This window comes from Carcharhinus amblyrhynchos, chromosome 25 (genome assembly GCF_965287045.1).
Source record: "Carcharhinus amblyrhynchos chromosome 25, sCarAmb.v2.hapA, whole genome shotgun sequence".
NCBI classification, from domain to species: Eukaryota; Metazoa; Chordata; class Chondrichthyes; order Carcharhiniformes; family Carcharhinidae; genus Carcharhinus; species Carcharhinus amblyrhynchos.
In genome coordinates this window covers 17,342,106-17,356,569 of record NC_137348.1, presented here as the reverse complement: position 1 = coordinate 17,356,569, position 14,464 = coordinate 17,342,106, and the positions used below count along the sequence as shown (strand labels likewise).

Genomic DNA, 14,464 nt, shown 5'->3' with positions numbered 1-14,464 from the left:
GCAAGAAACAATACTTTCCACTATACGCTAATATATGTGACAGTAATAAATCAAATCAAATCAAATCGCTTGCAGCTGGGATTCTCCACTCCTGCTGTAGTGAATGGAGATATGGCTGAGTGCCATATTGTCCGTACTCACTGGCAGCGGCGGGGCATGAACAGTTGGAGAATTCTTGCCAATATCCCAATCGCTTCACAAAAGAAATACAAGGAAGAAATATGATCCAGAAATGCCTGACAGCCCTCTGTCCCAAATCACAATATCCAAATATTAAATTATACCAAAGATTTTGCTTTTAGTACTGTTCCTGGCTATCTGTGCCATTGATTAGTTTGAACACATTTCCCTTCTCTGACTCTGCAGGTTTAATTTCATGTTCTGGGTTTTCCTTTTTTACACCATCTTGCGCACCTTTTTAAGATCTCCCAGCTACCTACTGTACAATGGGGAGAAAACAAGTTTCACCGGTGTTTCCCCCATCTCAAAATAACAAGGGCAGCCACTCTTGTCTCACCCAGCTCTTTTGTCCATGTTCAGACCAAGGCTTGGGGCTAGGTGGTCCTGGCAGAATTGCATTGATGGGCAGGTTATTGATGAATATGTGCCACTCGGTAGAACTGTTGAAAACACCTTCAATAACTTTGTTGATGATTGAGGGTATCCTTATGGATAGTAATTGACTGGATTGGATCCTTTTTGTGGATGGGACAGACCAGGGTTATTTTCCATTTTGATGGGTAGATGCCAATGTTATAAGTGTACCAGAGTATGTTAGCTACAGGTGCAACTATTTCTACAGCAACACTCATCAGCACTATAGTTCAGATAATGTTGGGTCCCCAAACAAATTCAACTGTCCTGTTTCAATTTGGTATCATTGCAAGTTTTACAAGTTTACATTGAGTTTCTGAATTAAGGTAATTCAAAGGATTTTTAAAGTGTCATTGTTAGTGATTGTTAGCTGTACAAAGGTGTGAGGGGACCTTAGACCTCACCCTGTATAATTGTTTTGTAAAATTTGAGATTGCTCATTACCAAAGTCTGCATCTATGTGTGTCTGTCACCTCGAGGAGCTCCCAGGCAGTATCAGATAAAGTTGCATCTTACTAACCCTGAAGAGACACTAATGAACCTCCCCCACCCACCACCCCCCCTTGGCCTGCACAGACAAAATTCAAAGAGAGCTATACAAAGGCCATTGCGTTTCATAACCTAGGCTGACCAACTAGGATCTACTTGTATGCTAACCAGAGGGCCCCCCAACTTTCTTTTCCATCTTTAATGGTTGGGACATTTAAAAATTGCGGCGACTCAAATGAAGGATACACACCCTTTGTCAAAGACAGTGTGAACAGATGAGAATCATGTGACGTGGACTTCTGGTTTGTGGAGCCAGTAATATTGTCTCCTTGACTGCAAAGTCTCTGTTTGCCATCTAGCTGGCAGCATCACAAGTAAGGAACTTTGGCCTGGTTTGGATGTTTGGTCCCATCTACACTACTTCTGCTGAAAATTCTGTACCATTGCCTACAAGACTGATTCATCTCTGTGTGCCTATCTCATTGCATGAAGTCAACACCAGCTGAATAGTGAATTATGCAACATCGGTCTTCAGCCTCCTGGCCTCTGTGAAGGAATACCTCATTAGACTTTGACTTGGGAATGCGGAACCCATGTGAAATATTTTTTTCTGTGATCTCTGTACTGTAAAGCTTTCTTTTCTCTATCCTGCTTTTACTATATGAATGCAAAGGAGGTAACATTGCAACCCTCCTCCTGCATTTGTGAGTGTGCAAATAAACCAACCCTTCGAGTTCATCCTATCTTGAGTTTGCTGTGGAGTTATTAATAGAAAACTTAATCACACCAAAATTAAAGGATTGGGAAATATGCCCCCGCTTGAAATAGAGGAAGCAAATCAAAAACACCTTTATGTTTATGGATAGGTGATAAGAGGAGAAATTAGTGCTATTTTGATTCCCCCGCCCCCACTTCTGTCCATAACAAAAGAAAACCTCTGAGTACATTACTCAGAATAATGAATAATCATTAATATGGATCATGAGCTAAAGCTAACTTGGTCAATTTGTATTTTTTGTATTACAACATACTTGACGAGGCATTGATTTAGTCACAGAATGCCTACAGTGTTGAAAGGGGCCATTCACCCCATTGAGCCCACACTGACAACAATCCCACCCAGGCTCTATCCCCATATATTTACCCTGCTAGTTCCCGCTGACACTCAGGGACAATTTTAGCATGGTCAATCCACCTAACCTGCACATCTTTGAAGTGTAGGAGGAAATAACAGCACCCAGAGGAAACTCACGTAAACACAGAGAGAACGTGCAAACTCCACACAGATAGTTACCCCAGGCCTGAATTGTACCCGGGTGTCTGACACTGTAAAGCAGCTGTGCTAACCAGTGTGCCACCATGCCACATCAATCTCAGCCGTGCTTCTGGAACTATACCAATCAGCTTCCCACAGCAGAGAAAGCTAAGCTGGTTTCCTTAGCCCTCACAATGATACAGCAAGTGTTCAAGAGCAATTTGCCTGTCATTATACAAAGGTGCAGAGCAATACAATAAATGTTGACATAAATAATGTTCGCCAATTTCAAATATGGTTGTCTTTTGCTATGTGAAGTGACTTTGGCTGAGATTTGTTGACAGATTAATGTTTGCAGAAAACAACTGTTTGAATAAATTATTTCCTGAGATTATACCTTTAACATCTCACTCAGAACAGAACATCCTGATGCACAACCATCATATCATTCCTGTCATTACATTAACACTGCAATGAAGTTACTGTGAAATTCCCCTAGTTGTCACACTCCGATGCCTGTTCAGGTCAATGCACTTAACCAGCATGTCTTTCAGACTGAGAAGGGAAACTGCAGCACCCGGAGGAAACCCACGCAGATATGGGGATTTCAGAATTGCAAGCAGTCATGACTCGGAACTTCCTCCAGGACACAAGAACTATGCCTTGGGTTAGTATATTTTTGTAACGGATCTCAATAAATGTTTGTAATTAAGCTATTATTTTGTGACTGCTTAGCGCTATTTAATTTCAGCAATTTATGAAGGTGATTTTAAATGACCATATTAGACTAGATGATCATCAATACTTTCTTCTTGTACTCATGCTTCTGTTTTTTCATATGTATCAAATTATTTCTTTTCTATTTTACCTAGCCTCCTGTTTTTTCTGTGGGAATATCATAGACAGGGACCATAATATGGGCGGCACAGTGGTTAGCACTGCTGTCTAACAACGCCAGGGACCTGGGTTCAATTCCCGGCTTGGGTCACTGTCAGTGTGGAGTTTGCATGTTCTCCCCATATCTGCGTGGGTTTCCTCCGGGTGCTGCAGTTTCCCTTCTCAGTCTGAAAGACATGCTGGTTAAGTGCATTGACCTGAACAGGCATCGGAGTGTGACAACTAGGGGAATTTCACAGTAACTTCATTGCAGTGTTAATGTAAGCCTAACTTTTGATGAATAAATAAACTTTAAAAGGCTTTTACTTTTCAATGTTTTTGTGGGATGTGGGAAATGTTACCAAGACCAGCATTTATTGCCCGTACCCAGTGAGCCTTGAGAAGATGGCGGTGAGCTGCCGTCTTGAACCACCAATTTCCATAACCCCCAAAATTTACCCTACTAATCCCCCAGACACTATGGGGCAATTTAGCATGACCAGTCAACCTAACCCGCACATATTTGGACTGTGGGAAGAAACTGGAGCACCTGGAGGAAACCACGCAGACACAGTGCAAACTCCATAAAGTCAGTGACCCGAGACTGGAATTGATTTGATTTTGATTTGATTTGATTTATTATTGTCACATATATTAACATACAGTGATATTGTTTCTCGTGTGCTATACAGACAAAACCTACCATTCAGAGAGAAGGAAACTAGAGAGTGCAAAATGTAGTGTTACAATCATAGCTAGGGTGTAGAGAAAGATCAGCTTAATGCAAGGTAAGTCCATTCAAAAGTCTGATAGCAGCAGGGAAAAGGCTGTTCTTGAGTCGGTTGGTATGTGACTTCAGACTTATGTATCTTTTTCTCAAAGGAAGAAGGCGGAAGAGAGAATGTCTGGGTGCGTGGGGTTCTTAGTTATGCTGGCTGCTTTGCCGAGGCCGTGGGAAGTGTAGACAAGTCAAAGGATGGGAGGTTGGTTCACGTGACAGATTGGGCTTTTGGAGATCCTTGCAGTATTGGGCAGAACAGGAGCCATACCAAGTTGTGATACAACCAGAAAGAATGCTTTCTATGGTGCATCTGTAAAAGTTAGTGAGAGTTGTAGCTGACATGCCAAATTTCCTTAGTCTTCTGAGAAAGTAGAAGTAATTGAACCCAGGTCCCTGGCACTGTGGAGTTTTCATCAACAGTCCATGAGGTGAGGACAGTCCCTCAGTACTGTTAGGAAAGGGAGCTTCTGGCTTTTGATCCAGTAACAGTGAAGGAGTGTTGATTTCTTTTCCAAGACAGGTTGGTGTGTGACTTGCAGGTGATGGTGTTCCCGTGTGTCTGCTGCCATTCTTCTGGGCGATAGAAATTGTAAGTTTGGCAAGTGCTGTCAAAGAAGCCTTGTTAAGTTGCTGCAGTGCATCTTGTGGGTAGTGCATTCTGCCATCACAGTGTGCCAGTGGTGGAGAAAGTGGATGTCTAAGGTGATGTATGTGATGCCTATCAATTTCTGTCTGGCTTAATTGATGATCTGATTTACAATCTGGCCTTGCATCAAGCATCTTTAAAACTGCAAAAATAGTAGACCACAATCGAGAAACCTACAACATAGCTTGGGTACAAAGTAATAGATTGTATCAACAACTGACTTACAGTTCACAAATCAGTTGCATGAAGCTTGATTCTTCTCACATTGGAGGTCTTGCACTCCTTTGGCCTCATCTGAAAATGCCTCATTATAAATATCAGATCCCCTTATTAGTTAAACTTTTCCACTCAATCTGCTCTCTCCTGATAGATTGTTACACTCAAGTGTTTCCGCTTTGTGTGTGTGTGTTTTTTTTAAGGGGCTTTCAGTTCCTTACCAGTGGAGTAGTTATCCAGCCAATCTCCTGAGCTTCAGTTTGTGGATATGTGTATTTCATCCTTGGCTCCAAAAAACTACGCCAGAGTATGTTTGCTAAATTCCCTAAAAACAGAAATAAATAATAGATAGCATTTTCAGATTTAATAATACAACTTTTGCATAACACTGGAAAATCCTATATTAAATATTTGGCAAAATAAATGGTGGGTACATACTATCCTTTTCGCCTTCCATATCTATGTCACGGACATTGGGTTTTCCTGTTATACAGTGAACTGTTGAGAAAATAAATGCAGGGCACACATTTAGCCAGTAATTATCTACAAAAATACGCATTTGATGTTATTTAAAATTAACATTCTCACTCTCCAACAAAACACTTGATACTCCAAGCATCATTTGTAAAAGAGCCTAAATTCAAGCCTAAAATCAGATTTTCTGTCCTTTTAAGAAAGTCGTCTTCTTTGTAGAAGCAATGAATGGAAGGATGTTTTCTATTACTTTTCCCTTTAATTTCACAGCTATGATGTCCAAAATGATATTTTTCATTGAATTCCGACAGTGCAGAAGGAGGCCATTCAGCATATCAAGTCTTCAACAAACATAATCCCTTTCAGGCCCTATACCTGTAACCCATACATTTACCCTGCTAATCCCCCTGACACTAAGGGGCAATTTAGCATAGCCAGTCCACCTAACCCGCACATCTTTGGACTGTGGGAAGAAACTGGATCACCTGGAGGAAACCTATGCAGACATGAGGAGAACATGCAAACCCCACACAGACAGTGATCGTGAGGCCAGAATTGAACCCAGGTCGCTAATGCAGTGGAATTTCCCTCAATAGTTTGCTGCATCACCTTTTTGGCAATTTGACCTGAATTATTAGTATAAATTTCATAAAGTATAGGTGTAGCCCAGCTACCTTGAAAGGTTTAATTGTGAGGCATGCCATTCAACATTGCGACCACTGTTCTGAATAATAATGTCTGCCCTATAGATTTTTTATTAACCCTTTTGAAATTGTGCCAATGATTTCTGTAAAAAAAAGACCACAATTAGATTATTCAAAAGGAGGCAGCATTGACTGAATCAACTACAGACATTGAGGGATTGGCTGCAGCACAGGGCTTCATCTTTTCATGGTTATTTGTTCTCACAGGAGACACATCAGGAAAGTGGTGCACCACAAACATGCTCTTTCTCTGGGAGAACGCCAGCACAAAAGTTGTCTTCTATGCAGCCAATCAGAATCCAACAACAGTAGTTATCACCCTTATCCAATACCTGTTGCAAGATTAGACAGAATTGTTCAAGAGAATTCAATTGGTCAAGAATTTTCTCTCATGTTTCATAGCCAAGTGTTAAGAATTTCCATCACTTAGCTGTGAGTCTACATCATTTAACCTGATGTTGGGGACCTGCAGTGATGTTTTTGAGCTATCTATGTAGAGCACAAATGAGGTGCATGGATTCTGTTTACTCGAGGATCCCTTGTGGGGTTTATTTACAGCTAAATCCGTACAAGCAGTAGAGCAATCTCCAGCCACATCCTGTTGTCTAGTGCCCAATCTTTTATCTGTCATAGCAAACCTCTATATTATAGAAAGAACTCTTGAAGTAAACCTATTATCTGTCTTCTTTCCTTACTGGGAACACGTTTTTAACTTCTCCCCATCTTCTTGCCTGTGTTTTTTAAAGCGCTGGCTGTCTTTTTTGCACGCTTTTTAAGTTTTTGCTTTTTGACTAGGCATGTGGGAGCTTTGTTTTCAGCTTCGGGTCCTGTTGGTTATGCACATAGGCCTGACCAACATAGAAGATTTAAATCACGCATGAGTGCTCTTTTCCAGGCGGTGATGCACGGGAGTGATGCCCAGGATTGGTCAGGTTTTGGAGATGCCAACCACAGACAGAACTAAAGACGAAGGCTAGTTTTAGTTTAACTAAATTAATATTTAATCTTTTTTCACGGCACATTCGGGGGAGGTCTTCACAGCCCACTGGTTGGAAACCACCGATCCAGGGTATAACAGTATGCAGAAAGGCAGTGGCTTCTGGTCACATGATGCTATCCAAGTACCTGGCTTATCTGAAAGTTGAGCTTCTTAAAGGGAAATCACTCTTAAAGTGGTATTACGACAGGACACAAGATTTCTGACAGCCTTCTGGAAGAGATGGAATTTGTTAAGTACAATTGATACTGGATCATCATTCTTAAAGCAAAGAATGACTAAACCATTAATAAGGAGAGAAAAGAGTATGAGAGAAAGCGAGCTAGAAATCCAAAGACAGATAGTAAAAGTTTCCATAGATATATTAAAAAGTTAACAAAGTGAGCGTTAGTCCTATAGAAAGTGAGTTTGATAAGTTCATGGAAAATAAGGAGATGGCAAATGAATTGAGCTGGTATTTTGCATCGGTCTTCACTATAGGCAGTACAAGTAACAGCCCAGAGCTCAAGAAAAAGGCAATCACCAGAGAAGTGGCATTTAACAATCCGAGTTGACAAGTCTCCGGGTCCTGATGGATTTCATCCTAGGGTCTTCAAGGAAATGGCTAGTGGATTAGTTTATTTTACATTGGATTTAATTTTCTAAAATTCCCTTTATTTGGACAATAAGGTTCCAATTCGATTGGAAAATAGTGAATGTAACTCCTTTATTCAGAAAAGGAGAGAAAAAGAAAAAACAGTTGGCCAGTTAGCTTAACATCTGTCAGACGGAAAATGTTAGAAGCTATCATTAAAGATGTGAAACAGGTCAGATGAATTCAAGGTAATCAGGCAGCACTGATATAGTTTTGTGAAATGGAAATCATGTTTAACCAATTTATTGGTGTTCTTTGAAGAAATCACATGTGCTGTGGATAAAGGGGAACCAGTTAATGTACTGTATTTAGATTTTCTCAAAGCTTTTGATAAAGTGCCTTATCCAACATTATTGCAGAATAAAAGTTCATGGTGTAGGGAGTAACATATTGGCATGAATACAAAATTGGCTAGCTAACAGGAAAAATGGGTCACTCTCTGACTGGGAAGATGTAACGATTGGTGTGATACAAGAATCAGTGTTGGGGCCTCAACTCTTTACTATCTATATAAATGATTTGAATGGTATGGTTGATAAATTTGCTGATACTGCAAAGATGAAGAGGAAATAAGGAGGCTACAAAAAGATTTAGATAGATTAGGTGAGTGGCCAAAGATCTGACTCATCTAAATGGTGAGAGATTGCAGAGCTTTGAGATGCAGAGGGATCCAAGTGTCCCAATGTGTGAATCACAAAAGGCTAATATGCAGGTAAGCAAGTAATTAGCAAGGCTAATCGAATGCTATTGTTTATTTCAAGGGGAATAGGGAAGCTGTGCTTTAATTATAGAGGGCATTGGTGAGACCACATCAGGAGTACTATGTACAATATTGATTTCCTTATTTAAGGCAAGATGTAAATGCATTGGAAGCAGTTCAGAGAAGGTTTATAGTTTTAGATGTGTGGGTTAGGTTGATTGGCCATGCTAAAAATTGCCCCTTAGTGTCCTGGGACGTGTAGATTAGAGAGATTAGTGGGTAAATGTGTAGGGATATGGGGATAGGGCCTGGGTGGGATTGTGGTTGGTGCAGACTTGATGGGCCGAAGGGCCTGTTTCTGCATTGTAGGGTTCTACGTTCTCTGCGAATGCTCAGTCGTTGAGTATATTCAAGACTGATATCCATAAATATTTGAGTACTAAGGAAATTAAGGAAGATGGAGATAATGCAAGAAGGCGGAGTTAGAATCCCTACAGTGCAGAAGGAGGTCATTCGACCCACTAAGCCTGCACCGAAAACAATCCCATGCAGACCCCATCCCTGTAACCCACAAGAAGGATCAGTTTAGCGTGGCCAATAAACCTAACCCGTACATCTTTGGAGTGGGGAAGAAACTGGAGCACCTGGAAGAATCCCATGCAGACATGGGGAGAATGACAACGTGGAGTCTGCAGAGTGACCCAAGGCCGAAATTGAACCGGGTTCCTGGCACTGTGAGGCAGCAATGCTAACCACTCTGCCACTGTGCCGCCCCAAACAAGATTGGTCATGATCTTATTGAAAGTCATAGCAGGTTTGAAATGCTGAATGGCCCCATTTCTCAATTCGGCAGGAGTCAAATAAATGATGAGAGCTAGTGAGTTATTCAATTGCAAATGATATTTTAATGCAATCCTGCCCTAAACCACACATACCACAAATCCTATCAGGCTTATAGTTTCATTGGCAAATCCCCACAGAATGCTTTATTCCCCTCTTTCCAAAACTCATCCAGCCCCCACTCCACCATATACATAACAGGAAATGATCTGATTGTGAAATTCACATAGCAGTGTAACTGCAAATGGAGCTCCAGGTCTATGTTGGAGGCCATTTATCCCCACAAAGCCTTACGTTGTTAACTGATCATTTTAATTTCAGATCTGATCTGCAGAATGTTTTTTGTTAATTTCTAATATTTTGCTTTGCTTAGATAAACTGAGACTGTTATTGTCGTCTGCAAAAAATATATTTTATTTATTTGATACCTCTGCCTCTTTGTCGTCTGAATCAGAAGATCTGCTACATAAGACATTGTCTGTTTCTTTTTTAAAGCTGATTATATAGTTCCTGTTGCCTTGTGTTCTACTTTGTTGTGGAGAACTGTCTGTTCCTTTAATTTTATTTCCCTAATGCTGAGTAAGGCCTAATCCAAACCTTTGACGTGTCTGTTCTCTCCACAGAGTTAGCTGTGGTTCAACGGGCCGTACTTTCATCTCTGGGTCACCAGGTTCCAGGTTCAAGTCTCACTCTGGGGCTTGAGAATAAAAATCAATGCTGGACTTTCCAATGCAGTAGTGAGGCAAAAACAGAAAATGCTGGAGAAACTCAGCTGGTCTGACAGCATCTGTGGAGTGAGAATAGAGCTACATTTCAAGTCGGGGTGATCCTTCGTCAGAGCTGGCCTGCTCAGAACATACTGAGGGACTGCTGCACTACCAGAGCTGCCATCTCTAGGATGAGATATTGAACAAAGGCCTCAATTGCCTCTTAAGATGGATGTAAAAGATCCTATGCACAATTTTGAGGAGTAGAGGACTTATCCCCAGTGTCCTGGTCAATATTTGTTTGTGGGAGTTTGCTGCGTGCAAATACATGCCACATTTCCTATACTGTCACAGTATAGGGGTGTCCTAATCCAGGCCACAGTTCAAAAAGTATTTCATTGACTGTAAAGTGCTTTGAAACATCTGGTGGTCATGAAACACCTGACCAAACCCACTGTATGTTTTTTTTTAACTTCATTCACAGGATGTGGGAGTTGCTGGTAAGCCTGGACATTTATTTATTGCCTGACACAAACTATCATTGAGGAGGCAATGGTGACTAACTTCTCTGAACACAACTTGCTATGTCATTTCAATGGGCAAATATGAGTCTAGGCAGTGGGAAAATCGTGGCATAGAATTAATGTCCCTGGACTACTAATCCAGAGGTCCAGGCTGTGGGTGACAGATTGAGGCAGCTGGTGAAATTTAAATTCAGGGAATAAATCTAGAATTAAAAGCTAGTCTCAGTGGCCATGAAAATAACCTCAATTGTCATTTTTAAAAAACCCGTCTGGTTCACTCATGTCCTTTATGGAAGGAAATCAGGCATGCCCTACACTTGACTCCAGACCCACAGCAATGTGGTTGATTCTTAACTGCCTCTGAAATGGCCTAGCGTGCCTTTCAGTTCAGGGGCAATTAGGGATGGGCAACAAATGCTGGTCTTGCCAGTGACACCACATCTCATAAAATAATTTTTAAAAGTGTCAACCACATTTGGGATGGCACAGTGGTTAGCAGTGCTATCTCACAGCACCAAGGACCTGTGTTCAGTTCCTGGCTTGGGTCATTGTCTGTGTGGAGTTTGCACATTCTCCCCGTGACTGCATGGATTTCCTTTGGGTGCTCCGGTTTCCTCCCACAGTTCAAAGATGTGCGGGTTAGATGGATTGGCCATGCTAAATTGCCCCTTAGTGTCAGAAAGACTAGCTAGGGTAAATGCATGGAGTTATGAGGATAGGGCCTGGGTGGGATTGTGGTCGGTGCAAACTCCATGGGCCGAATGGTCTCCTTTCGCACGGTAGGATTGTATGATTCTCTGATTTCTGTGGGGCTGGATTCACGTATAGACCAGACCGGGCAAAGCCAAAATATTTCTGTCATTGAAGGACCTTATTGAACCAAATTGGTTTTCAGAACAGTCAATAGGTACAAGGTCCTATTATTGATAGTAACTTTTTTAAAAACAAAAATACTTACTTAATTAATGGCAGTTAAATTCTCTAGTGGGATTTGAACTCCTGCGCCCGGTGATTGCTCGAGTAACAACTACAATGCTATGATTTGGTGATCACATTTTTTATTTTAACATTTCTGACATTCATTGATGGTGTCTACGTTTCCCACTGCCTCAGAAGATCAGCCAGCATAATCAAGGACCCCCACGCACCCCAAACATACTCTCTTCCACTTTCCTCCATCAGGAAAAAGATACAAAAGTCTGAGGACATGTACCAACCGACTCAAGAACAGCTTCTTCCCTGTTGCCATAAGACTTTTGAATGGACGTACCATATATTAAGCTGATCTTGCTACATCCTTTCTGTAACCCTATATTCTGCACTCTCTCCTTTCCTTCTCCCCTCAATGAACAGTATGTTTTGTCTGCAATACTTTTCACTGTATCCCAATACGTGGAATCATGGAGGTTAAGAACATAAGAAATAGGAGCAGGAGTAGGCCAACTAGCCCTTCGAGCCTGCCCCGCCATTCAATAAGATCATGGCTGATCTGTCATGGCTCAGTTCCACATTCCCGCCCTCTCCCCATAACCCTTAATCCCCTCTCTCATCAAAAACCCATCAACCCGCATCTTAAAAATATTTAGCGAGGCAGCCTCCACCACTTCAACGGGCAGAGAATTCCAGAGATTCACCACCCTTTGAGTGAAGAAGTTCCTCCTCAACTCCGTTCTAAACCACCCCCCCTTTATCTTGAGGCTATGCCCCCTAGTCCTACTATCCTTTCTGAGTGGGAAGAGTCTCTCCACCTCTATCCTATCCATCCCATTCATCATCTTATACGTCTCAATGAGATCTCCCCTCATTCTTCTAAACTCTAACGAGTACAAGCCTAATCTATTCAGCCTCTCCTCATAGCTCAACCCCCTCAACTCTGGCATCAGCATGGAAACAAACCCTTCGGCCCAACTTGTCCATGCCGCCTTTTTTTAAAAACCCCTAAACTCATCCCAATTGCCCGCATTTGGCCTGGATCCCTCTACACCCATCTCATCCATGCAACTATCTAAATGCTTTTCAAAAGACAAAATGCAACAACAATAAATCAAATTTTTGTTTTCTGTTTGTATTTATTTGAATTCCACACAAACTGATCATACAGAATCATAAAGTGCAGAAAGAGGCCCTTCAGCCTGCACCAAACACAAAGCTACCCAAGCCCTACCCCCATATATTATACCCACTAATCCCTCCAACCTACACATCCCTGGACACCAAGGGGCAATTTCTTAGATGGCCAATCAGCCTAACCCACACATCTTTGGACTGTGGGAGGAAAGCAGAACAAACCCACCCAGACACGAGGAGAATGTACAAACTCCACACAGACAATGACCCGAGCCAGGAATTGAACCTAGGACCCTGGAGCTGTGCTAACCACTGTGCTACCGTGCCGCCCTCACGTTTGCTACCTGTTATCCAAGAAGCTGGCTGCTAACACCGGGCCCCGAGGAACTGTGACAGCGGCTGACCGATCACTTACATTTGGTGCGGGGGTTGATGTTGAAGGTGGTGTTCAGTTTCTGAGTGCGCAGTTCCTTCCTGATAGTCTCACGATCAATTGCCAGTTGGTGAACCAGGTCCTTTGGTTCTTTCTCCACTGATTTCGCCATCCTGCGCTCTCTCCCGCCTCTGCCTCACTCAAGAAGCTCTCCCATTGAACGCTGCCACTGAAGATTGTTGTTACATCGTTGCCAGGCAACGGGTGCAAAAAGAGACAACACACGTGGAGCTGGTCGGCCAGACTCTTGACCATCAAATTGACATTTCAATCTGAACTAATCGCTGTTAACTGTTATAACCGATGCAAAACAAAACCGGGAAGGTTAATTTGACAAAAATATATTTTTAACATCTCTCCCACACTACCAGAAATATACAGTGAAAATAGAATGAATATGTCTCTTATTGGGAATCTGCACGTTAAGAAAACTGTTTCAGCTCTAACGAAAGGTCATCCAGATTCGAAAAGTTGGCTCTCTTTCTCCACAGATGCTGTCAGACTCGCTGAGATTTTCCAGCATTTTTTTTTCTGTTTTTGTTTAAGAAAATTATTACATGACAAATTGCCTCTGGCATTTGAAATGTTCTTTCTTGTGTGGGGGATAAGTCACGAATTGTGGATTCAGGAGCGTATTTATGTTTACCTTTCACCATACATTCTGCTTGTATTATACAGCTGCTTTGCAGCTGAACTGTCAGTTCCAGAGCCAGTGTTTTTGTCATGTCCCATCTCTCGCTTTCTCGTCCTTCCGCACTCCCCTTCCTGCCCAGAAGGCGAGGAAACAGTTGAGCCCACAGCTTTAGTGCAGATCTTGAAAATAAAAGTTCACAAAAGTTTAAAAGTCGCCTCTGGTTAAAGAGAATACTTGTCTGAGAATTCTAAATTCTGTGGCACTGAACCAATAATGAAGACTACCCCCCCCCCCCCCCCCCCGCCCACGCAAAGTCGAAAACTTGCCTGAGCTACGAGAATTAGCCTCGCACTGACCTGGCTAAATATAGCACTTGAACAGAGAGGGAGAGAGAGAGCCATGGATCAGATTTCAGTTCTGGCCATGTTAGATTTTTATGACCGTGGAAGGACTTGAAAGGTCACATCAACAGGATTTGTAACACACCGTGGATTACATTATACACGCGCAACAAATATCTTCTGATTTGCAAACATGGACATCTGCGTGTTAAGATAAGAATGGAATCCATAAAGAAAGAATGAACAATGATGAGAAAGGATAGTCAGATATTAATGAGTTAATCTCCAAAAGTAAGGAAGAATCAACCTCTGCCACGGGGGGATTATATTAACTGAAAATAAGATCTTGTTCAACATTTTAATTGCTGTGAAGTTTCTGGATTAAAGCTTTAATTTCAGACACAGCAAAGTTAGAATAAGTTTTTAATTAATTCAGCCATAAATCTAACACACAATTGTCTAAGACACTTTAATGCAATTCATGATAAGTTCAATTTTAAAAAGTAATTATGTGATGTCAATATCCTTGGGGTTACAATTGACCAGAAACTC

At 41.7% G+C, this 14,464-nt stretch overlaps 1 protein-coding gene across 2 annotated transcripts in view; it reads right to left on the bottom strand.

The window, feature by feature from the left end:
- The window catches only part of cfap144 (cilia and flagella associated protein 144), a 35,260-nt gene extending 21,889 nt beyond the window's left edge, over positions 1–13,371 (bottom strand). The window contains exons 1-3 of one of the 2 annotated variants that reach the window (XM_080212452.1): positions 12,920–13,371; positions 5,296–5,355; positions 5,079–5,182 (exon numbers count right to left, since the gene is read on the bottom strand). In XM_080212452.1, the coding sequence (XP_080068578.1) occupies positions 5,079–5,182; positions 5,296–5,355; positions 12,920–13,049 (294 nt within the window). In that variant the 5' untranslated portion in view covers positions 13,050–13,371. The remainder of the gene's footprint in view (positions 1–5,078; positions 5,183–5,295; positions 5,356–12,919) is intronic. The other variant, XM_080212451.1, reaches the window with a different exon arrangement.
- Positions 13,372–14,464: the final 1,093 nt, after the last annotated feature.